Here is a 24,006-nt window from a genome sequence, read left to right on the forward strand (position 1 = left end):
TTACTGCACCACATTTATCTGAAGACTGTAGTTACTAGTTAACTCTAAGTTGCAAACATGACATTCTTATCATTTAAATGTTGCTGTACAACATGTTTATATTCCCTTTTTCGAGGACTGATGCATATATCTATGAGCAGGCTTATAATGTTGCAGCTGGTGGAGTTGAAGATATTTTTAACACTTTTTACATTTTTTAAAGGATGATAATATCGTTTCAAGGGAAAATTTCTAATCTGTAAAGTAACTTGCAGTTCTCAAATAAATCAAAAGGAGTAAAAGTTATATAAGTTAAAATGAAAACACTCAAGCACAAACACCTCAAAACTGTACTTTATGAGAAAATGTACTTAATTATTTTCATCACAAAATATAACAATTCAAAATATTTTTATAAGCACTCCCACATCTAATGTTATTTCCAGGCTTTTCTTTATGTAAAATTTTGCATTAAGGACTTCATTTTACCTTAGCTTTACAATTCAGTATTTTCCACTGTTGAAAAGCTATTTTTACTTTACTTTTAAAGTATTTGAATATTCTTTCACCACTGCATCATGGCATAACCTAAAATATTGTATTGTACTAAATATTGTAATTTGTGCAAAATAATAACCACTCACATATCAGACAAAATACACAGGCATCGTGTATGTATACATAAAGTATAGAAATTAAACGTTTTTAGTTTTTGTTTTTAGTTTTTGTTTTTACTTCCATAATGGTGTTGTTGCACATGGCAGATACACCTCTGACTTGCTGGACTTCGATCTACTGCGCAATATAATCTTCTTTGGCAGCAGGTTCGTTCGGTCTCCGTCCGTTTCACTACGTTCGATTTTGTCAAGCCCCAGCTTCTTTTTTTTACGTAAGGCTGTTCGAGAATACGAAATAGTCGTAGCGTTAGGAGACACTCCAAGCGATCGGTGAGGGGTTTTGTGGGTCATGGAGGAGGAAGGTAAATAAAAGAGAAGCGCCAGTAACACACAGCGGATGGTTTAAGACGGTCACCGGGAGGTTTGACAGTGCAGCGACGTTTGCTCTGATACGGCTTTAGTCAAACGCAGAGGACGGACCGGAGAGGAGGGACTGTCGGTTCGGCTACAGCAGCTGCTGTCGGCGGTGAGATGAACATCATGCTACCCGTCTATTCATGCCTCTGTGACTGCATACAACAGGAATGATCTCTGGACTGGCCCTACAGTAGCTAGCTACTACCGTTAGCTAAAGCTAGCCACACTCGCTATTGTTGAAAGGGTCGTTAGTTCCCGAAATTCTCTTCGTCTGACTCGCAGTTTAATGAGCGGCATGTTGGCTACATGAGAAGAGAGACGTTACCTTGAGTGGCGTTAAAATGCTAATGCTGCTGTTTCTGGGCTGAAGTCACGGCTAGCTTTGTGCAAAACAAAGCTACATGTGTGCACTCACTGCTCTCTCTCTGTTCTGTGTGGTCTGACACATGCCTGCGTTTTGACAGTTAAAATCCTGTAGGTGAGCTGACAGAGGGTTGCCTTCAGATGTCCACAGTGTAATATTTGTGGCTGAAATAAAATGCGTGAATGAGAGGGACAAAAAACACTCATTCTTCCATTAGTAATGTAGGTCTGTGGTATGTAACGCTTAAGTGTGCGAGAAACAGGTGTCACAGTGGCCTATCTGTGATAGAGTGTGTATTAATATCTTTGTCTAATCCTCTTACTTTGACCGTAATCATCATACAGCAGCTGTTTGAATAAGTAGCAGTAAAATATCCTCAAATCTGAAGTCCAGACTGTGAGAGCGATGGGCAGTCCACCTGTGGAATAGACTCTCATGTGTAGTATTTTGTGTAGTTGTAGGTAAATGCTGTTATATCACATTGGAGTCTCTTGGAGTAGACAGACATCATGGAAATTGTAACCATTAAGTGTCTCTCCAGGAGGGGATAAACAAATTGAGTAGGCCAGCATGTCCAACAATTTGTCAGATGTTCATCCGTGGGGCTGGATGCAGGTCAGTGAGCTGAGCATCAGGGATTCTCCGTGGATTACATATCATTATTTTCAGTGTTTGTACTGAGGGACTAAGTCATTGTCATAAGGATTTTTCTTTGCTGTTGTTTTACTTGCGGGGGGTCAGGTGAGTGATCATCAGATAAATGAGGAACAAATAGGACCTAGTATTAAATTAATGTTTATGCTGTGACATGATAACAGGTCTGGGTGCCATTATGAATTTAGTTAATGATCTGTATTAATAACAGAATATCATTTGTTCTGTACTTTACTGAAAAGTTGTTGTTTTTTTTCAAAAATCATGTCATTAGAAAAAAGGCATTTTTTTTAAGTGGTAGATTAAATTTTGTTGAAACAAAGCTGTATGACTATGCCTAGATAAAATAGTCAGCCAATCAGTCAATTTGCAAAACAAGCAAATGAATTAAATAGAAATATACCTCATTACGAATAACTGAAAAAAGGAGCACACTTTGAATAACAGCTTTTTGATTTTCAGTGCTATGTGTGTTGCACTAAAGAAGTATTTAGGTTCAATACCCAGGCCTGCATGATACTAAATATAGTTTGTGATTTTGGTAATAACGTTATGTCAAGATAAATGCTGTCTTTTCCTCATTGTAAAGGCTGCAGTTAGTGAAATATGCACTGAAAGTCTGTGCCTGCCGATCTGTCATATCCACATTATTAATGGTTCACCCTCAGCCAGGAAATGACACAGAAAACAGCAGATGGCGCTTGAATTTGGTTACGTGACATGAGACTGTCTGTGCAGTGTGAACACAGATTTCACCTTGCTTGGCCTCTGAAAGGGATTTAAAGGCTTCAGAAATGCGAAGAAATGTTTTGATGTAGATGGTATACTGTAATTGTAAGAGCTGCTGGCTTTAACAAATATTTATATTAATTTTTGGTGCTCTCTGAATATTTTAAGTAGGTGAATGTTTCTGGATGTCTGTTTGGGATTTAAAACTGTTCTGCAGTTTACTTCAGGACTTTCCTGAATTTATCACACTTTTGAATGATTCAGTGCTGTACTTCGGTGTGAATTGCTTTCTTGAACACAGACAGACTTTGCTCAATCATCCCAAACAAATCTTCTCCTTCCCTTCTCAGTTCTCAGGTGGTCTGATCGGGTTTGCTTCATCCTTGTGTTGCCATGGCAATGCGGGAGTTGGTCGAGGCAGAATGTGGGGGAACCAATCCCCTCATGAAGTTGACCAGTCATGTGACCAAGGAAGGGGGGGCATGGCGGCACCGCTCAACACCCACAGTGAGCAGTTTGGAGATATCCATTAGTAGTTCAAATACCTGAATTTATCAGCTAAATCATTTCCTGCAAAGTGCACATCTTCCAGTCTTACTGTGAAATCTGCTTGACAACACATAGTTTTTCTGTTGCCTCATTTTTTTTCTTTAATTTTTCCCAGATTCCCCCCACTGCTATAGAAATTGCCACTGAAGAAGAGGTCAGTGTTTATGTTCCTTTCCATGTTCAGGATATTGTGTTGGTTATAATGCTGTGTAATGCTAAAGAAAACTCTAAACTTCATCAGCTGTAGTAACATGTTTTTATCTTTGCTCCAGCTGGTGAATGAGTTCCTTCAGGCACCCCCGCGGCCCCCACACACGTTTGACATGGGCCAGCTGTTGGAGGAAATGCAGCAGATTGACCAGCAGAGCTATCGACAAGCTCCTCAAAGAGGTGCGCTTCATCATTATTATTTTTTCCTCATGTAACTTGCATAGTAGTTGCATGGCTTGGGTTTAAGTCTGCACACCAGCTGTTTTTAAGCATTTTAAGCACCACATGTTTTATGTCGTAGCTCCAGACGTGGCAGCGTTGGCCTTGTCTGGTGACTGGGCGGCTGAGTTCCTGTCAGGTCCTGAATCTGCCACTCCACCAAGTCTCACCGCTCTTGGTGATGCAGCAGATGCTGATTGGACGAGAGAATTTATTGCTGAGGCTGCAGGTAGCTTGACACACTTTTTTTCTGGAGTAATCATCAGTGTATCATGTGTCATCACTTTTTTTTTTTTTTTTTACTGATATCAGATCAAATTTGTTAAAAAAAAAAATCTGTTATTTTTGAATTGCATGTGGTTTTTACTGGATGTGTTTTCCATCTTTTTTTTTTATTCTGCTTCAGATCCTGGACGCTGGGCTGAGGAGTATCTGGAGCAGTCAGAGGAGAAGTTGTGGCTGGGAGACCTGGGAGACAAGGAGAATGAATGGTTAGAAGAGTGCATGGAAGACCAGAACAGAGTGCTGAAAGTGTACAGATGAAAAATGGCTTATATGTAGTAAATTGCTCCTTCGGTAACAATGCAGTAAATGTAGTGTATAGGGAACAATCTTGTTGAGGGAGTAAAAGAGACCATCTACAGGTAGACAAAGGCTAGCTGATGATGTTCTAGTCCTGTTATAGAGTGGATGTATCTGTTTAAACATTTAACCTTCTCTGATAATGCTGAGCCCTATCAAAAGACAATTAAGCATCTGAACAGGAAGTGAAAGCATAGAATAACAGCCTTACAGTTGTCATGCAACAGTGCTGAATACATCGTTCAGCCTTGATTGAATTGTTCCAGCCTACATATGCAGAATAAAATAGAATAATTTTTCCTTATCTTATAACATTTACAGGATAATATTAAGTTTTTTTTATTCTTAATCTTACAGGACAAAGGAGTACCAACCAGGAGAGGAGCTAAGGCAGACAGCCAATGAGCTTGTCTCAAAGGTTGATGACCCCAAGTTACAAAACACAGAGGTGAGCAGTGACTTAATGTGTACCTGACAGCTTGTGGACCTTTTTTTATACCATGTGTCACTCCTTTTTACATGCCTATCACCATATCTTTTCTCTTTTGTTTAACATTTTTGTAGAATAGTTTGGGAGCATAGTGCATTGGTAATGTCGATTACTGAAGTTTTGTCGTGGTTTTCCAAGATCATTGTCTTAGTTTGGAGAGAAACTTTATGGTCTGGAAAGAAACAAGCAGTGTATTAGTATAAAGTTGAATAATTAGTAATGGTAATAGTAAATGCTTTTATTGCTGTGATTTTTTTTTTTTCAATGTTGTGTAGTTCCTGCGATTCATTAGGCAGATTGGCGAGGGCAGTGTGACAGTGGAGAGCAGAACAGACAAACAGCTCACAGATAAAGCTCAGGCCGAGGAGGCTCAGAACTGGGCCTCCAACCTCAACCAGGTACGAGTCACTGCCCACTGAGGAGGGGATGGTTGCAAATGGGAATACACACTGGAGAAGCACATTGGTTTACTTCTGCACAGTATAGGCCATGCCTCGTGACTCATCACCCCAGTATCTGACGCGGAGTAACATTTTCCAAAAATGTAACCAAAAGCAGCCACTGCACTCTCTGTAATATGAAGCTCAAGGCTGCACAGCACTGCAGATGGAATTTGTTCAGCAAAGAAACAACTCGGCTTCTCTTCTCATGCATTTAGCTTTTAATATGTACAGTCAGGCTCTGGTTATTCCCATCTTAACTCAGTTTTCTTTCAATTCTTAACTTTATCAGGGTTGTAAGTAATTACAATTTGATGCCAATCAGTTAAGACTGAAACAGGCTGATGCCATATATTGTATTTGAACTCGAATTTCCCCTAAAATCATGATAATATGGAATATGGAAGTCCATTTCTGCCAAGGAAAGAAAAGGGAAAGAAGTCAGAATTATGACATAAGACATTATGAGATTATGAAAATTCCAACCTCGTCTATGAACTAGGCTACATTTTGATAGTAAGTTTTATTATGTCCAGCTTTTTGTGTTATGCGTGTAAAAAGTCTTGTATACATTTTAACAAGACATAAAATAGTCACACTCACACACTAACCACACTCAGTCACCCTCGTCAACCTGGTTACAACATGACATGAAAGAGATTTTGTTGAGATGGCATCATATGGTAGACATAAGAGTTACATCGGCATTCATTCTTCATTTTTGAATATAATGGTGGTGGGGGCACATAGACAGATTGAAATCGATACAGAAAAGCTTGGGCAGTATATTCACCATGTTAACATTTATATGACCTGTAGATAAAAATGGCATAGTAGATGACCAGCTATTCATAGACTAATTTTCTGCAGTACTCATAGGTTCACAGTTACAACAGACAAAGTCCTCAGTGACTCGAGTAACACTGATACCAAGATGCTCAACTTTCCATCTGTTCTCTTTTTCTTATCCTGGTGGGAGTGGGCATCCATATTATATGTGCATGTGTAGCTCTCTGCTCTGTTTATGATAAATATCTATTCACCATAACTCCATAGCTTCATTGTACTTAACTACCCTCTAACTTTGACGTGTAATTTTCCCATTTGTTGACCTGTCTTTGAACTCTCGGCTTGCCATACCCTCAATTAACAACCGCCATTCATCTACTCCACAAACTCCTCCTCACACTGAAAATTGCTCCTATTTTACCCACCCCTCCAAAAAAAAAAAAAATCTCTTCTCTCCAACCGCTCCCTCCTCTTCAAAACATTGCCCCATTTCCCCACTGCCACCCCCCTCCTCGCCTCCCGCCATAGTTCCTGACAGAGACGGGGGGAGGGAGTCTTCCCTTGGAACCCCCAGAGAGGAGTGAGAAGATTGAGAAAGTTAAAGCTAAACAAGCAGAGCAGTGGGCCAAGGTCGTCAGGCAGGTAGGACCTCTGTGGTCGTGGCAGCGATAGGTGTTTTATTTTTAGCAGCAGTTATAGCTGTACTAAAGTTTTGCAGTTGGTGTACTTTAGAGTTTTGTCCTACACATAATACATAAGACACACTTAATTATTTTGTTGCTGGTTAAAAATACTTAGGAAGAAATGTAAGAAAGAAGTAGTAGTAGGAAAATTAGCTTTTTCTGTTGTTTCTTATTTCATCTTTTCATCCTTTTCATTCACTTCCCTCTATGTTTTTCCTGTTTCAATGCCCCCCTCCCCATCCTCAGCTCTAATAACAATTTTCATAGCCAGCACCTGCTGAATCAAGTCAACCACTGTCACTGCTCTTCATTGCTACTCAGGTGTCAGTGGACTCAGCTGAAGCCTGGGTGGACGAGTTTGCCACGTCAGGATCAGATTTCCAAGAAGCTAAAGCTGCAGTGGAGGTGAGGAGAAAGTCAGTAGTGGTTGAAGATGCCAAAGCTTGATAAAGTAACTGAGTCCTCCGTGAGAAAAACACAAACAACTGTGTTATCTTTTGACTTAGTTATGCTACAAAATTACCATCAGTACTGTCTCGTCAGTCCCACAGAAAAGGTCAAATATGTCTGTAAGTCAGGATGATGTATGCTATGAGGAGACTGCAAGGTAATGATGCGTATCTGCCATGTTGTCAGAGTGATGTGGATTTCTGGGAGAAGCTACAGCAGGAGTGGGAGGAGATGGCTAAGAGGGATGCAGAGAGTCATCCCTGGCTGTCCGACTTCGATCAGCTGCTCAGCACTTCATATGACAAGGTAGCTGTCGGCCTGCTGGGGACAGGCATCTGCCTACATGCTTTTCGTGTATCTCCATCTACATGATGCTCTGTTGGAATTGTACACACGGACACACTCTGAGCAGCCTGTGTGTTTTTTTTCTTGTGTTTGTCCCAGGGGTATCAGTTTGAAGAGGACAATCCCTACTTATCCCACCCGGACCCTTTGTCAGAGGGAGTGAAGAGGATGGAGGCAGGAGACATCCCGGGTGCCGTACGGTTCTTTGAAAGTGCTGTACAGAGAGAACCAGATAACCAGCTGGTGAGAATCTTCTAGCTTGTGCAAGTAACATCAGCCCCAAAAAGTCAAGAGGCAGTTGTAATAACGCTGTTGTGTGTGTGTGTGTGCGCATGTATTTCTTTTTGTCAAATTGCAGGCATGGCAATATCTCGGAACCTGCCAGGCAGAGAACGAGCAAGAATTTGCTGCCATTACCGCCCTCCGCAGGTGGGAAATCAGAATCGGGGGGGTCAGTCACAGGGCTCAAAGACAGACAACCACACACGCACTCACACCTGGGGGCAATGTAGAGCAGCCAATTAGCCTAATGTGCATGTTTTTGGGATTGTGGGAGGAAGCGGGAGTACCCGGAGAAAAGCCACGCAGGCACAGGGAGAACATGTATCTGAGGCCGTTTACAGTATGGTCACCTGTTATCTTTAACCACTTTGTTGGAGTATTTTGTACATGTTATGGTATTCATGGAATTTCTGTGTATTGGAATTAGTCCATATATTCTCAATTTATGAACTCCAGACCCGTAGGTGTTTTTCTGGTGGCTCTTTTGAGTAAATGTCCGTGACAAAATTCAAATAATTGCATAAAAAGCAAAATGAGTCAATAATGAAAATATATTCTATTGTGTTACTTAATTAATATGATTGTATGGTGATTTTTCCAGCTAAGGTTTTTTTTCCTGTTAATTGCGTATTGACAATATGACAATTGTCTCAGCTAAAAGCATGTTATTGTTTAACAACAGGATAATTATGTTCCCTCTGACTTTTTTCCACTCTTCCTATTCCCTCCTCTTCTTTCATCAGGTGCATAGAGCTGAAGAACGACAACCTGACTGCTCTGATGGCGCTGGCTGTCAGTTTCACTAACGAATCGCTGCACAGGCAGGCCTGTGAGACTCTTCGTGACTGGCTGAAGCACAACCCAACATACCGCTCTGTGTGGGAGCAGAATGAGCGGGAACACCTAAAGGATGGTGCCAGAGAAATGGACAAGGAGAGGGAGAGGTTTGGATCGCTGCTGCCAGAGTGAGTATCAGAATCAGAATGATTCCATGTTTTAAACGTGATGTACATTTTAAAAGTGTCATGTCTTCTGACTCTCATTCTATTTGACCCTTTCTTCCTTTTTGTTTTTCCTGTGCAGATCTTTGTTCACTGATGTACAGTCCCTGTTCCTGCAAGCAGCTAACTCTGACCCCACCCAGGTGGACCCCCAGCTGCAGTGTGGTCTGGGTGTTCTCTTCAACCTCAGCGGGGAGTACGACAAAGCGGTGGACTGTTTCAGCGCTGCCCTCTCTGTCACCCCACAGGTTGTTGGCCAGTACTGAGATTTAAGTCATTCATCACTCTGTTTACTCTATTGGTCTCTGACCTCTCACTTTTTTTTCTTTTGCCTTCATCAGGACTACCTGCTGTGGAATAAGTTGGGTGCCACGCTTGCAAATGGAAGCCGCTCAGAAGAGGCGGTGGCTGCCTACAGGAGAGCTCTGGAACTGCAGCCAGGTTTTGTCCGCAGTCGCTACAACTTGGGAATCAGTTGCGTCAACCTCGGAGCTCACAGGTGAGGAAAGCTGTGGTATGTAGATGTGGGTTATTTTAACCCAAAATGTACCTGTTTTTACTTTTAAAGTGGGTGTTCTTTTTGGGTTAAGTTACCACACCTTGAACTGCTTATTGTCAAGTTACTGACTGAATCCATTAATTATTTAAAGCCCATTCAGACAAACATAAAAATGTTGAATAAATGTATGACATTATTCGGATATGACATGAAAGTGTGAACACAAATTTCTATTATAGTTTAGAATTACCGTAGTGTGTGACCCTTAATTTAACTGTTCATCCAATCTACCTCACCTTTGTCATGCATTGCTGGCGACCCAAGTGCAGTGTTGAGTGTGGTGTGATTTGGACACCCAGCATGTTCAATATTAATAACCTTTTAATAACCAATTGAACAGCACTCAAGGGCTCAACGCTCGACTCAACTCAGTGAATGAGATATAGACAGAGAGACAAGACAAGGAACAAACAGTCAGAGAAATAAGTGCAGCAGAGAAAAGTAATTTGTTTGAATTTACTTGGGAAAAGTTACAAGTGTGCCAGTGCAGGAAGCTAAGTAATAAATAAACTGCTGTGGACAGCAGCAGCAGTAGAATGTGTTTTAGCTGCTTGGAAGGAGGCCTGTCTAAAGGAAAATCTGTATCACTTTAAGTATATGATATCTCGCTCTCTGCAAAGCAGCCACGCTCTAAATTTCTAAATATTTCTTCATCACTGTTGTCATGTTAAAAGTAATTTCTGCACCACTGGTGTAATATGGTAACATGACATTAGTTGTGTTATTGTCCTTGCCCAAAAACTGATGCAAAATGTACTCAACTTTAGTTAAAGGATTGTCATGACGTGCAGTGATCAAATTGATCAGTGTCAATTTAAAACTATTTGTTAGGTGCAGCACTTGATTATATTGTGCTGAGAGCCACGTAGAGACGGTTGGTGTACTCCTCTGCAACGCTTTTTGAATCTAACAAGTTTCACAGCCTCTGCAGTCAGTGCTGAGTGTGAAGTAGTTTGGAGGAGCAGTTCTCGAGAGAGTAGCAATACCAGAGTCTAAGCTGCACTGGTCTGGTTAGATGTTGTAACCTAATAAATCATGGTGCAATGCAGTTACTTTTACTTCCACTAGATGGCAACAGCCGTTTTGTAAAAGACACTCAGCTGCCAATTTATTTGGTACACCTAGCAAAAAAAACAATGCCAGCATCTCTGAAATAAATCCTACATTTATGAAGGATGTAATGTTTGGTTTTTATTGTAAATATTTCAGAGAAGGACTTATTTAAGTTAATGGTCATTTTGGAGGCTGCAGTTTGTGGTGCTTTTGAATTGTATTGCCAGAAACATATTTGTTTTACTTATCTTATTTTATTTTGTGTTACCTTATTCTGTTTTATTTTTATTTTATTGTATTCTTCTATTATATGTTACTTGTTATGTTCTATGTATGCACCAATCACCAAGACAAATTCCTAGTAATGTGAAACCCCTTCACTTACAATGGCAATAAAGTCTTTTCTGTTTCTGATTTCTGATTCTGGTTATACTGAGCAGTGGTGTTTCTAATATTTTGTCTGCCCTATTTATATACCAAAGCTAAAACCATGTCAGATCTATCAGAAAATGGTTTAATTTGAGTGCTGTATTTGATTATTATGTTTTAGTCCAATTGTTATCTTACTGGGATCAAAGTACGGTAATTGGGGAAAAAAATGATTTAAATGTAGCCGTGGTTCATCTTGTTAAATTAGCTGTTCATCCTGCCCTGCTTTCCTTCCCTTTTATCTTCAGAGAGGCAGTGGAGCACTTCCTGGAAGCTCTGTCTCTACAACGGCAGGCTGCAGGGGACGGAGCGAGAGCCGCGAGGGGCCCTGGAGGTGCGGCAGCCACCGTGATGTCTGACAACATCTGGTCCACTCTGCGCATGGCTCTCAGCATGATGGGAGAGAGCTCTCTGTACGCTGCTGCTGACCGCCGGGACTTGGACACATTGCTGGCTCACTTCAGCCAGCGAGAGGTGGATGGTGGGGCTGAATGAGGGTCAGCCAAAGGGTGGGGGCTTATTGAGTGTGAGTGTGTTTTGCTGAGAGGTAAATGTTTGGGTGAGTGAATGAAGAGCAGAAGAATCAGATTGGTAAACTTTGCAGAGGAATGGAGGAGGAAGACACTGTCATCCTTGAGATATCATCTTGGGGTCATGTATGGTTAAATGATTTTCATCAGATATTACAGTATTAGTCTCTACCTGGGGGATGTAGCCAGCAGTAATACAGTCATCTCACTGTGTTTTACATGTTTTACATTAATAGTCCTCACATTTCCTCCTATTCTGTTTACCTGGAAACCTGATTTTAATGTGATGTGACTTTGATTTGTTCTCAGTAGAGAAAGAAAATGATGAAGAATGAGTGAATCCATTCTGTATTCACCGAAGTGTGTTTATCATGACATTGCTCAATGCTCACACAGTCTTTGTCAACAGCACGTTGTAGGTTGAACTTAATACTCACTACGGTTATGTAAGTTAAAGGTACATTATTGCTGTAAACATTGAAAAGAGTACTGCTTTCAATTGGAGGTCCTTCTAGATAAGGGTTAGACTGATCCTGAGAACAAACACTAACCAGAAGTGCTATAGCAACTTGTTTCTTTTTATACGTTAATTTTTTTAGTGATCAATTATCAGCCAGGATGATGAACTGACAACCAGCAGGACTGTTACTGTTATGATAAGGCATGTGTGTGTACAGTGTGTGCGAGTGTGTGAGTGTTTTGGGTTGGGCGGGGGATATTAATCATGCATCAGATGATAAGATCATATAATTGTAATGTCATTGAGAATGATTTCTCTGGGCTTCTTTCTCTTGTTCTTTTTCATATTGCTCTTGTAAAACAATTTGCTTCATTGTAAAATAATGCTATATGCCATATTGTGTATTGTAACATAATTGTTGCACTATAATTGTTTTCAGGCTAGTTAAATCCTGACTGCAATGTTTAATAAAATATTTAGCAATAAAGCTTTGATTCCAAAAATCTGTTTTTGATTTTTTTTTTTTTTTTCTGAATCCATGAACAAAATAACTAGGCTCTGGTGACATAAATGAGTACAGCAGAGAGATATATAATAAATACGGTAACAAATAACAGATGACTGTATTTGTGAATAATAAAGTTCAATTACATTTCTTTCACAAGCGTAAATTTAAGAAATACAAATAAATTATGAGATGATGAAATATGATAAGTGAATAGAGTTTCAAATATGAAAGAATAATGCCACATAGATAAAGTAGAATAACTGATACCCAGTTTTGATATATTTTCATTATTTTTCACCTTTATTAATGCATATTTTCATGTAATTGCTATTCGTTTATATCTTTATATATCAACTTTTGAACATGTATCGTAATTAAATACTGTGCAGTAAAAGATTAAAATTATTCTGGTGGCACACTCAAAACTCAACATTTCTAAGATCTATTCAAAAATAAAATTTTCAAGATGCATTTTCCTAAATAATGCGATCATTCATAAAGACGTTTTTATACTTTGTTCTTCTCAGTCTCCTTAAAATATATCTTTTTATTAAATCCAATATTTTCTTAAGGCAGTTTGGTCAGGGCGAGGCATGCTTCAGGAGGACTGCTCTAACGTAACATTTCATTTTTCTCCGCAGACGTGACAAACAAAACACGCTTTTACAGCATTTCAATTTTCAAATGCGTTATCAGCAGAACACCACGCCCACTTTTAAGAACACTGTGGTCTAAGCCAATCAGCGCCGAGAAGCTGGAGAGGACGCGCACGCTGATTGGTTTATTCAAAAATAACATACACGCAACCCCGCCATTTAAATGTTTTAAAAGTCGTGCGTTTCTCCTGTTTGTCTCAAGTGTGGAATGAGTCAAAAGAGTTGTAGCTTCACAAATATCTTCGTTCTGTACACGGTAAGCCAGAGTATATTTCAAACTGTACACCTTAGCTGATGTTAGTTGTAAGGGACTGCACTCTATTAGAATTATTACGCTCGACGGTAAATATCACAGTGCTGCATCTTCATCTGATTTTAAGAATGAAATTGAGAAACACGCAGAGTTTAGCTAAGCTAGCTTGTTGTTAACTTGGTAATGCTAATCAGTATGCTTAACTGTTAAGTTACTGTTCACTTTTCAGTCTCTACGTATATGTCGTATTGCAAAGTTTGTAAACATTTGAAATAGTGTGTCAGTCTTTGACGAGGTGTAATTAATTTTAATGTTTGTGTTACTTGTGTGTCGTAATATACAGGTACGGGCCAATGAAACAATTATAAAACGAGCCACAAATCTTGTTCACGGTTTCTTTGTTTTAATTATTTATATTTTAACTTAAGTTTAACTTGTGTAATACTGGGATAGCAACCGTATCGTTAAAGGCTGACTGGAGATCAGCCAGTATAGCAAGTTTTTTCTCAGTATAAAAATGTGCTTGTTATTTACAAATATGAAATCGTATTGGGTTTTTTGTTTGTTTGTTTGTTCGTTTTAACTGTCGGGGTGTCGTGGTATTTTTTTTGTGTTCCCGTGTTGCATGTATTATTTTGCTCTGGTTGAAAACTGTATTCTGTTCTACTTATCTGTGAGCCAGTTCGCATTAAATTGGTACCATGGGATCCAGTGAGAGTAAGATGGTTCTGTCTGCACCAATAAAACCGGAGCCAGCCATCAAAAACAGTCGATTCAGTCATCTGATGGATCCACGCTCTCCTTCACCGGGAATCGATCGCACACCCATTCAGGTAGTTCACCTGATGGACTTGATACCATACATATTGTAAGCTGTGGAGAGGAAGACCATTTTAAAACAGGTTTTTCCATTTCAAAACGTGTTTCCCAGGTTGGTGGGCTTGCACCAAAAGTGGATGCTGACATGAAAAGTGAGTGCCCACTGGTATTTACTGATCCCCGCTCGCCTACAGTGGGCATTACCCGCACCCCTGTCAGAGAAGTCATGAGAGGTAACTTACTGTTGAAGAACTTTCAGCTTGGCTTTTCTCATCTGTGAAATACCCTGTAATGTGTAACATTTTTCTATTTGCCATTATAGCAACAGTTGGGTCCTTTGCTCGCCGCCTGGGCATGCTTTTCCACGGAGAGACTGAAGTCAAACCACCCAAAGCCCCTCAGACCAGCTTTAAGGATGCAGTGGAGGAGGAGGTCTTTAAAGGTGATGAGCTGGCTTCCACCGAGCCCCTCCTGACAAGTCGACCTTCTCGCACCTTTGGCTCCATGGTTGAGCACGCTAATCTCCTGGCCACCCCTGTAATGCCCCCTCTGCAAAGTGTGGGTGACTCAAGCCCTTTTGTCCTTCTTGAGGAGCCTCAAGTGGAGGTGGAGCTAGAACCTGAAGCAGATATTAGCCTGGAGGAGGCTGAGGAAGCAAAAGAGTCTCCGCTTCACAAGAGACTGAGCATGAGCCTGATGACTTGCCACGAGGGAGCAACCTCATCTCAGATCTTCGCCGAGGTGCACCATGACTGTACTTCATCCCCAGGGCCTAGTGTGGAAGAGAAGTCACTCAGGGATGGCGTTGATCATTCTTATGCCCTTCCATCTATCACTGTTGAAACTGAGACCCCTGCTGAGCCTTGTCTACCTACTGTTACCGATGATTCGTCGGCTCATGTGTCCCATGCACAGTCAGAGGAAGGAGAAAAAATGCCACCTTCTGAGGAATCAAAAGAGCCTACTGCATCAGAGCCACCAACTGTCCCCAGTCCAGAGCAGCCTCAGCTCTGCACCGGCATCCGCTGCCCCACCCTTGACCCAAAGAGCCCCAGTCAAGTGGTGTTCAAGCCACAGTGGTTGGGAAAAGGTTTTGGTGCCACCGGGCTTAGACCTAAAGGACTGCAGGGTCATGGTGGAAAAGGAGGCTCCTCTCCTCTTGCTGTCCGTGTGGCCGTGAAGAATGCAGCCAATGAAAACAAGGGACAGTCTGGAAAACTGAAGAACAAAGGTGCGTGCAGGAAGTTTGTGGCTTCCCGTTATTAATAGTAACAAGATGATGATGATGATGATGTTGTTGTTGTTGTTAATCTTTGACGTTTTGTTTCTTTCAAGGTACTGAAGGCCGCTCCCCACTGCAGATCCTAAAGGAGACCAACTCACCCAGGAGCCACCGTCCTCAGGTACTGTATACAAGCATGAACTATCTGAATCAAAATTTAAACCTGAAATGGTGTAATTTTGTCCAAAATCAACTGCTGAAGCAATGTTTCCTTGCCGCTTTCCAGATGAAACTGAAGGCATCCACCCCAGATAAGCAGAGACTTGGGCAGGTGGACAGCAGAGTGCTGGCAGTGTCTTTGGATAAGGAGAATCGATGATTAGCTGCATCAGTGTGTACAGAATTCTGTCGCTTTTATATTACTTAAAACAAGGCTTTTAAGTGTACATCTTTCTTAAACTGCTTTTGTCCTGTGTATATTCAACTTTCACTTTGAACAGTTTTACATCCTGTTTTTGTCTTGTAAATATAAATAAAATTATTTGCATACATAATCCAGTTTTAATCTTTTCTATTTATTGTAAAGTAGTTTACTATTGTTTCTCTTCCTCATGTTCTTTTCTATAACTTAATTTTCTCAAGACCTCCATTGTCACATGTCTAGTCTTTATTTCTGCACAAATGGAATAAAAGCTCAACACTAAATAATTGTTTATTTTGTTAAAAAAAAAATGAGAAAATTAGAAATTAGAAAAAATTACACCTTTTTCTGGTTTTGGCACCACTGTTTATGCTGCTTCCCCATTTTCATTATTATTTTTTTTCCCCTCAAAAGCAGTTTGTGAAACTTCAGTAATAACCACTAGAGAGCCTTCTCCAGCATTGCTAAAGAGACTTGATTAGCATGTTTTTATCCAAATAACTAAACTCCTGCATAGACTAAATCTACTTGAGATTTTTCCACATGCTAACATTTTAAAAATCAATTTTAACTGGTGCTTTAACAATCTTGATGCCATGTTCTATTGCTCACTTCATATCCAGTGGAATTTAATTATGGATGTATATTAAATTATATAATATAAATGAAATGGATCTATAACTGAAGCCAGTTGGTCAGAAATGAACACTTAAGACTTGAGTAATGCAGAATCCCATGTTTATTCCACAGTCTTTAAGAAAGGTAGTATTGCTTTATTTTGCATGTTGTGTATCCACTGTTGGAGAAGAGGCAGTCCAAATTCTGGTCAGAACTCAGAGGGTTTTTTTTTTCTGTACACAAAATGTCCTTCAAGTTTCTCTTGTACCATTGCAGAGGAAAAAGATAAGCAGTCATATACAGATTCAGATGTATTGCTCATATGTGCACAAAAAACAATATCATCCATACAATAACACTCAAACAAACGTCCTCCTGTCCTAAGACAAATGGGTCATTTTTTTTTTTTTTTTTTGTAAGTGCTTAGTGAACCTTGAAAAGTGTTTTATTATCCCATCTGTCAGTTTACTCAAAGCACTTTTCAGGTCTGGCTAATGCGGGTAGGGGGTTTAGGTCAAACAAACAAGACCCCAAATCCTGGTAAATATCTTCCATCAATTACATACAAAACAACTCAAACACTAATGTAGACAACTGCAAACTATAACTCCATTTTAATTAAAATTAGAAAATGAAAAGAAAGTAAATGTAAGCAAGTAGGGAATCTACCAGAACTAAGAACAAACAAATAGTCTGAAACAAAAATGCAAATGCTCACATTATTCATATGACATAATTTATGCCTATAAAACACAGCATAGCTATTGTGAACCTACACAGGCTGTAACTTTACACATAATCAATTCTATCTTATTCTATCCAGTGTGCTACCGTTTCCATTTGGCAACTGTTCTCATTGGGTGATCTCTGAATGGCTGTGATAAATGTGCATATGGTATCAGTTAGAAGCACAGTATAATAAACTACCAAGAGGAATGATCTTTTCCGAGATCCCTTTTCCCACCCCAAATTCCCCCATAACGTGAGAAGAAAGGTGAGAGTGCGATGTGACGGAGGAGAAGATCTTCACATTACAGCCCCTCTTCAACATTAGACAGGACTTGGCACAATTAAAATACCCTCTTCTAACCCTGTGTGGCTCCTATTGTCCCTCATCCCTCCCTCAAAATTTCTTTTTTTTCATCCTCTTCTTTTTCTCCCAGGCAGATGTTAACTGATCTCTTTCTGCTTGCCAGTGAGGAACAGCTTCAATTCCATATCTTGAGGAAGCTGTCCCAGGATCCTGTGCAACACGCCATGCCATCTGAGGACACTCCGATACAGCTCACCCTGTTGTCGTGACCAGCCAGCACTCCTGGAGAACATCACAGAATAAAAAAAACATGGTTCCATTGAAATTACTCAGATGCAAAACACTCCAGCCCATGAATGTCAGGAGTGATACGCTGGAGCTTTTAGATGCTTTAAAATCAAAGGCTAAATTCGCTTTATCGTCTTGATTTTCCATCTGTACTCACCCACTCTCTCAGCTTTAAGTGTGTCCCAGATATTGACATTGAAGTCATCGTAGCCAGCTAGTAAGAGGCGTCCAGAGAGGGATGGGGCCAGGGAGGTCACCCCGCACATGATGCTGGAGTCCTGGTAGGTGATGAGCTCCTGGTCGGCTCGCAGGTCATATAGCTTACAGGTGGCATCATCTGATCCCGTTATCACTGCTGTACCACTTGGGAAGAACTGGAGGGAGGAAACGTAATTACACACTAGAAGAAAAAAGCCAGAGCTCTGATACAGAAGTGATCCTCACCCCAATTGCGTTGATGTCACTCTCATGGCCTCCAAAGGTCTGTCTGCATGCACCCTCTCTGATGTCCCACAGCTTGGCAGTGAAGTCACAGGCTCCTGAGATGAAAAACTTGAAGTCTGGGGACACGGCCAGGGACATGCAGTCTCCCTGGTGTCCTGCAAAGACCGTCTTTTGGGTCCCAGTCTCAATGTCCCATAGTACGCTGAAAGGAGACACACCGAAGACAATATTTGTTTCCCTTTTTAACTACAGAAGAGAAAGTTGCAAAATTGTTTCTAGTTTATGCTCACCAAGTGCAGTCTCCCGAGCTGGTGATGATCTCAGTGTCACTGAGGAAACGACAACAAGACAGGTAGCCTGGCCAACCAAAGAAATACCATATGAGGAACCTCAAGACATAGTACGAGTCAGTAATAGGAAGTCCAGTCAAGTTCAGCACAAGTGCATCCACGACTTCAAGGGGTCACATTTTCAAGCAATGCCGTCCTACCTGTGTGTGCTGCCAGCTCACGCATGACCTTTACGTTCCCGTCTTTGCCCTTGAGGTTGTAGATGGAGCACATGTTGTCCAGACCGCCACAAGCCACTAGGTTCCCAGAAGGTGCATAGGCACAAGTCATCACCCACGATGACTTCAGAGGGATGGCATTCACCTGGGGACATAGAGAGGACAATGAACCACTGAAACACTTAAAGATCCTTAGAATTATTATATTTAAATTATAATTATATTTATCAATTTACTTATTTTTCTTATTTTTTAATGTTTTTTTGTTTTTTGTTTTTTTTTTTGCTTTGTGTGGATGGGACTCGTTTACAAAAAAGGGACATCACATATTTCTGAGCACCAATCAGGATTTAGTAGTATTTGAATCAAAATTTAATCACATCAATAAAATCTGATCAACCCACAAGATCTCCTTTTAAGCTTAGACTGTTGCTTACTTACTAACATGTGATCATGGAGAGAGTTATTCTTAGAGTTGTATTCTTAATACTCAAGGGAACTTTTTCAGGTCTTTTCATGTAAAGATGTGGGTGTTTTGGCGTGTCTGAAGGTGGATGTGCAGTGCATAGTTTTGGCCTTAGTTTCGTTTGGGAAAGCACATTCATATGGTGTGCATTTGCCTTTATCTACCATCATTGTAATCATGATACCCTGAGCCTTTGCTCTTTCTTACCTTGTTCGTTGTAATGCTGTCCCACACTATAAGTTTTCCATCTTGTGATGCACTGACACACAGCCTGAAGGTGTAACAACGAAGACAGCAATTAAAAAAACAAAGAATGAGACAGAGCGGAGCCAGAAGGGAAACATGTCAGCTGACGAATTAACATAAGCTATGTTCAAATTAATTCATCCAGTTAAACTTAAAGTATGCTTCGCAAATCTCATTTACCAGTCAAAATTCCCTGGCTCTCCTTGCTCTAATTTTCTGCTAAATTTATTAGAAACACCTCACATCTTGGCTGTGAAATAACACAGCAGGTGTTTTTTTCGATTTGGGTACAATTTGCTGTGTATTTACCTGGATTCTGCGGCCCAGTGCATAGCATAGATTTTGGCAAGGTGACCCCTTAGTGTTTTCCTGGTCTTCATCTGAACCCGGCCTACCACGTTGATCCCAGCTGCTGCTTCTTGCAGTGTGGTGTCCTGCATTGCCTTACGAGCTGCCTGGGGAGCAGACACAAACACAGGCTGTCATCTTACTGCCTCTGTTGAGCTAAGATGTAGTTAAGAAATATATAAAGGTACATTTTTGGGGATAAAAATGGGCCTACTGACAGTGATCTGGTCTTTAAGACTGTCCGCCTCCTTTCGCAATTGCTCCATTTCACCCATGACGATGTTTGTTAGGCACTGTCACCAGTGGAAACGGGGAGATGGCAGGAAAGCAGATAATCCTGAAGAGACAACAAAAACCTAATTTAATTATCAAGACACAACTCAAGAAAGCAGTTGTGATTTGGTCTTTTTAGTTTCCAGTAATGGCATACCCTGCACAAATTCTTTTCTGTACCTACCTGAATGTCTTTTAATCCTCTCTAGCTCCAGTCTCCAAGTAAGTACTTTTTTGCAAGTCAAAATGGCCCTCATCTACTTTGCAAACTTTCATGAACACGCAAGAGCACACGCAGAAACCCACAGAGCGCAACTACACAAGCATTCACGTACGCATACACACACACGAGACACACACACACACACACGCACACACACTGTATGAATATTCAAGCATGACATTAACAGAGAAAAGTGTTTGCTCATCAGGAGTTGTGACAGCTGACAGCACACATCCTCACCCTGAATGTACACACAAACCAGTATGTCCTGTAATAATGTCATTACTGTGTCTGCTCTTAGCCAGTCACCTCTCATTCCTCCAAAGAGAGGAAAAAAAACCCCACAAAAACAAAAAAAAAAAAAACCACAACAATGACAGGTGGTTTGTGCCATTTAACACTCCAGTGAGTTCTCACCTATTGCTGATGGCTATTGAATTTGGTAATGTCGTGATTAAATGACCAATGTTTAGTTTAACCCAATCACCTAATGGACAAACTCATACAGTGTGACAAATGTAATCAAGGCACAAGTGAAAAAGCAGAGTCACGATCTCGCTCTCGAGTCGATTTAACAGAGACTGAGTAGTTCAGAGAGAACACACCAATTCATAGTAAAGCCATACAACACCATCCTCCTTCCACCGTACACATGCAGATATCAACAAATGACTTTTCTTTCACGCGAAGGACCAGTTGTCATGATGCTTTTTCCTTTATCTTACCTTGAAAACTGACAGGAGGGAATACTTTCGCTGATCTTATCGTATGTGTCCCTGCAGCAATCACTCTCCCTCTCTCTCTCTCTCTCTCTCTCTCTCTCTCTCTTTCACTATTTGAATGACTGCCTCTGTCAAAACACATGACCAAGTGAATTTGCCTCTAATTTGTTTGAAGTGAAAAGTGAAGGAGGGAGTGACTCGGTAAAAGAAAGAGATTTGCTTTAATTGTTTGCCACCGCGCTCGATCCTTTATCTATCTGTAGTGAAGGGTCCGAAAGATGTTAAAATGAAATTAGAGAGCTGATTCATGGCCTCTGTGGTAGTGCGGTGCTCCAGACACCTCGGCAGCAACAGTGTGAGTGTCCTACCTCACAACACTGATGACTATATTGTCCCTGAAGTTCCTAACAGGGGATTTTAGGCCTTTGTAGCAGATGGGAAATTGCTTTGATAATGAGTGTTATAATGAATGCTTGAGTGTTTTAGTCCTGCTATTACCCTTTTGCCATTCTGTTCCTGGGACCCTGCCATTGTTCCATGTGATTAAATGACTGCTAGGGGTTTCTGGATGGTGAAGTGCATTAACACAGTCAGAGAGAAGGGTGGGGGGGAGCAGAGGAAGGGAGGGCGGTGGAGTGTAAGAGGCGAGGCAGGGGAGTGAGTTTTAAATCCTACTGGCTGAGATTTTAAGGGAAGCCTTTTGAATCAAATCTGCTCTCATCCGATTACTGACTGCTCTTTGCATCTGGATAAGAGATGGAGAAAGGGATGGGAGGGGGAAGATAGTGGGATGAGAATGAGGGAGGGGGGCAGATGGAGGGAGGTGGAACAGGACGCAGACAGAGTTGTGAGAGTGAGAGCCTGTGAAAGGTGAAGTTTTTCGGCGAGACCGAGCTCATGTATTTGAGTCTGACCGATGGCTGTGGTGCTCCGCAGTTTGCATCTTCGCCTTGACTGAACGTGTTGCATTTATGGTCCAACTTGCAAAACGTGGTCTTAGAATATACCTCCTTTGATTAAAATGTATTGCCTAACACAATAGTCTATTGTTCTGCATCTGTACTTGAGTTGATGGTGTTCAAATAACATTGAGACAAAATAAACAAGATCAAGACAAACTTTACCTTTTCTTTGTTCTGATTTTTTCCATTGTTATTTTCTCAACAGAGACCCACAATTACATATACAATCATGGATGATTTTGTTCATGTGACCTAGGCCTAGTCTAAATTTAAATGCATGGATGGTCAGTTTTCAAAATAAAATGTCACCACTTTGAATCTAATTTGAATGCCATGCATGATACATCCGCAGGAACAACTTAACATGGTTTTATCATGCAAGTTATCGCTGGCAGTATTAAGAGTCAGACAACAAAAGGAATTTGGTTTGTGTCCTGTACTGTGTAAATCCTTCTGCTGTATGTGTGCCATGAACATAAGCATAAAAGACAGGTAAGTGCATTAAATGTGTGCCGATATGATTTTGAATGTCATCTCTGTATTTGATTCCTAAATATTTGTTTAAACATACATCCAACATACTGTAAGGTCACAAGTATATGATGTTGTAAGTGGGCCGCCTTTAAAATAGTGACAACTTTATAAATTAAGAATGAATTTTTTAAGATTTTATGTTAGCTATCAAAAAATTCCTTCAGGATTTTGCCCAATTATTAAAGGTAATAAATGTCTTTTCAGCCTTCAATCTAATTTTCATCTGAGCTTTTGAATCCAGTTCACCATCTGAGCAGCATGGCACAACTTCACAACTACTAAGAACAAAAAATGTAAACAGGAGCCTATCACCATCCACTCACCAAACAGGAAGCTCCTCGCAAGGTGTTTTGGCAGATCTTTGTCAGTCTTCCTGCAGCGGTCTCCCTCTGGTCTTTGTCATAAGTTCAGCCCGCTTGTTACCACGCTTTGTCCTGCTCATTCACTTTTGGTATCACACACAGTGGGATATTCCTCCGTCACTCACTCCCTCCACTGCTCCTATGAGGAACAGATGAGGATTGGAGGGATGAAGGGAGATCAGTGATGAGGGGATAAACCCTGGGATGGACAGAAAGAGGGGTGGAGGAGGGGGTGGTGGTGTGAAGTGGGGGTAAAAGAGCCAGAAAGCAAGAGGAGACAGTGAGGGAAACCAAACAAGGTGCAGAGCATGGGTACGGGGTCACAAGACATGAGCTGAGGTGAATCCGAATCAAAAACTAAGAGATGGAAATCGTGGAGGGGAGGGGAAAGAAGAAAAATAGAGGACCTGGGAACATGGCTTTTTATGGTGCTGAGGTAGTCTTTAAAAGATCTATGACTGGCAGGAGGGTTTGTATTTTGTAAACCCAAGGTGAAGCTAATATTAGAAAGTCTATGGACAGAGAAGGGGAATGACAGAGCAGAAAAACTGCAGGATCCAGGATTGGCCCAGACATATGCGAGACATATACTGACAATGTACAGGACATGGGATGCCATTGACTGTCCATTGAGTGTTAAAAAACATTTTCTGTACTTTCCTTTGTCATTTTTGACCTAATGCCATACCTAAGGGTCTTTTCTGTTTGGCACAGATACCCATCTGGTAGTGTGCATCTCACTGCTGTTGTACACTATCAAACAAAGGAAATCACCTGTATTGGTTATGAAACAACTCAGCTCACACTCACTATCATGAGATGACACTTTCAGGCCAATGGGTGGCTGACTTTGCATTGGTAATTTTGGACTTGCCTTTCATGGTATCACAGTTGCATTGTCAAAGGAAGTGAGTGTGCATTTTTCGCTTTAGTTTTCACGATGATCCTTTGGCAGTCAGGAGAGTGAGTCAGCAACTTTACTTACTGTAAACCAACAAAACACATTCAAATGAGATGAAACAGTGTCTGAGTTTTGACCGGCGCTCAGGACGCTGCTCTACCTGATCGTGACCTTTGACCTAACTGTAGAAGGGTAAAGTTCAAGGATCATATTATTTCCTTTTATGCAAAGCCATAAGGGAAAAAGATTTGGCTGATTAAACATCATCGTTGTGACCCTAACAAAGAGTGGACCTCTTCTGTTTGTGTGTTTGCATACACCCACTACAAAAGGGCTTGTGCTGCGTTTTGAACACTTTGAAAGTTTAT

General features: G+C 40.8%; 3 protein-coding genes across 6 annotated transcripts; 2 read left to right on the plus strand and 1 right to left on the minus strand.

The window, feature by feature from the left end:
- Window positions 1-825: 825 nt before the first annotated feature.
- On the plus strand, window positions 826-12,334 carry pex5 (peroxisomal biogenesis factor 5). Of its 3 annotated transcripts, XM_046399179.1 has the most exons (17): window positions 826-1,122; window positions 3,111-3,267; window positions 3,425-3,463; window positions 3,582-3,699; window positions 3,821-3,967; window positions 4,145-4,229; window positions 4,678-4,768; window positions 5,086-5,208; window positions 6,568-6,681; window positions 7,044-7,127; window positions 7,359-7,478; window positions 7,617-7,760; window positions 7,876-7,946; window positions 8,543-8,764; window positions 8,883-9,048; window positions 9,142-9,299; window positions 11,090-12,334. In XM_046399179.1, the coding sequence occupies exons 2-17, from the start codon at window positions 3,154-3,156 to the stop codon at window positions 11,334-11,336; spliced, it is 2,043 nt and encodes a 680-aa protein (XP_046255135.1). In that variant the 5' UTR covers window positions 826-1,122; window positions 3,111-3,153; the 3' UTR covers window positions 11,337-12,334. The 3 variants fall into 3 exon arrangements, with proteins under 3 accessions (XP_046255135.1, XP_046255136.1, XP_046255137.1); XM_046399180.1 differs by lacking the exon at window positions 6,568-6,681 and having other exon boundaries at window positions 834-1,122; XM_046399181.1 differs by lacking the exons at window positions 5,086-5,208; window positions 6,568-6,681 and having other exon boundaries at window positions 836-1,122.
- Window positions 12,335-13,098: 764 nt separating this feature from the next.
- Window positions 13,099-15,843, plus strand: cdca3 (cell division cycle associated 3). The gene is made up of 6 exons (XM_046399227.1): window positions 13,099-13,251; window positions 13,931-14,081; window positions 14,180-14,300; window positions 14,390-15,298; window positions 15,403-15,470; window positions 15,576-15,843. The coding sequence occupies exons 2-6, from the start codon at window positions 13,950-13,952 to the stop codon at window positions 15,666-15,668; spliced, it is 1,323 nt and encodes a 440-aa protein (XP_046255183.1). The 5' UTR covers window positions 13,099-13,251; window positions 13,931-13,949; the 3' UTR covers window positions 15,669-15,843.
- A 588-nt stretch (window positions 15,844-16,431) lies between these two features.
- gnb3a (guanine nucleotide binding protein (G protein), beta polypeptide 3a) lies at window positions 16,432-21,084 on the minus strand. 2 transcript variants are annotated; one of them, XM_046399258.1, is made up of 9 exons: window positions 20,883-21,084; window positions 19,880-19,998; window positions 19,623-19,768; window positions 19,275-19,338; window positions 18,584-18,746; window positions 18,384-18,450; window positions 18,094-18,295; window positions 17,807-18,023; window positions 16,432-17,643 (listed from the first exon to the last, which is right to left on the minus strand). In XM_046399258.1, the coding sequence occupies exons 2-9, from the start codon at window positions 19,934-19,936 to the stop codon at window positions 17,537-17,539; spliced, it is 1,023 nt and encodes a 340-aa protein (XP_046255214.1). In that variant the 5' UTR covers window positions 19,937-19,998; window positions 20,883-21,084; the 3' UTR covers window positions 16,432-17,536. The 2 variants fall into 2 exon arrangements, with proteins under 2 accessions (XP_046255214.1, XP_046255215.1); XM_046399259.1 differs by lacking the exon at window positions 20,883-21,084 and adding an exon at window positions 20,119-20,236.
- Between the last annotated feature and the right edge of the window lie 2,922 nt (window positions 21,085-24,006).

This window comes from Scatophagus argus, chromosome 9, assembly GCF_020382885.2.
Source record: "Scatophagus argus isolate fScaArg1 chromosome 9, fScaArg1.pri, whole genome shotgun sequence".
In the NCBI taxonomy this organism is placed as follows: domain Eukaryota; kingdom Metazoa; phylum Chordata; class Actinopteri; family Scatophagidae; genus Scatophagus; species Scatophagus argus.

Bases quoted from the DNA above. Each gene is read 5' to 3' on its own strand.
- gnb3a (XM_046399258.1), bottom strand. From the start codon at position 19,936: ATGGGTGAAATGGAGCAATTGCGAAAGGAGGCGGACAGTCTTAAAGAC. The intron at 19,769-19,879 runs GTCAGTAGGCCC...TCTGCTCCCCAG, and splicing joins GTCTTAAAGACCAGATCACT to GCAGCTCGTAAGGCAATGCA. The intron at 19,339-19,622 runs GTAAATACACAG...TTACACCTTCAG, and splicing joins CACTGGGCCGCAGAATCCAG to GCTGTGTGTCAGTGCATCAC.
- pex5 (XM_046399179.1), top strand. From the start codon at position 3,154: ATGGCAATGCGGGAGTTGGTCGAGGCAGAATGTGGGGGAACCAATCCC. The intron at 3,700-3,820 runs GTGCGCTTCATC...TTTATGTCGTAG, and splicing joins TCGACAAGCTCCTCAAAGAG to CTCCAGACGTGGCAGCGTTG. The intron at 7,947-8,542 runs GTGGGAAATCAG...TTCTTTCATCAG, and splicing joins GCCATTACCGCCCTCCGCAG to GTGCATAGAGCTGAAGAACG.
- cdca3 (XM_046399227.1), top strand. From the start codon at position 13,950: ATGGGATCCAGTGAGAGTAAGATGGTTCTGTCTGCACCAATAAAACCG. The intron at 14,082-14,179 runs GTAGTTCACCTG...CGTGTTTCCCAG, and splicing joins TCGATCGCACACCCATTCAG to GTTGGTGGGCTTGCACCAAA. The intron at 15,471-15,575 runs GTACTGTATACA...GCCGCTTTCCAG, and splicing joins CCAGGAGCCACCGTCCTCAG to ATGAAACTGAAGGCATCCAC.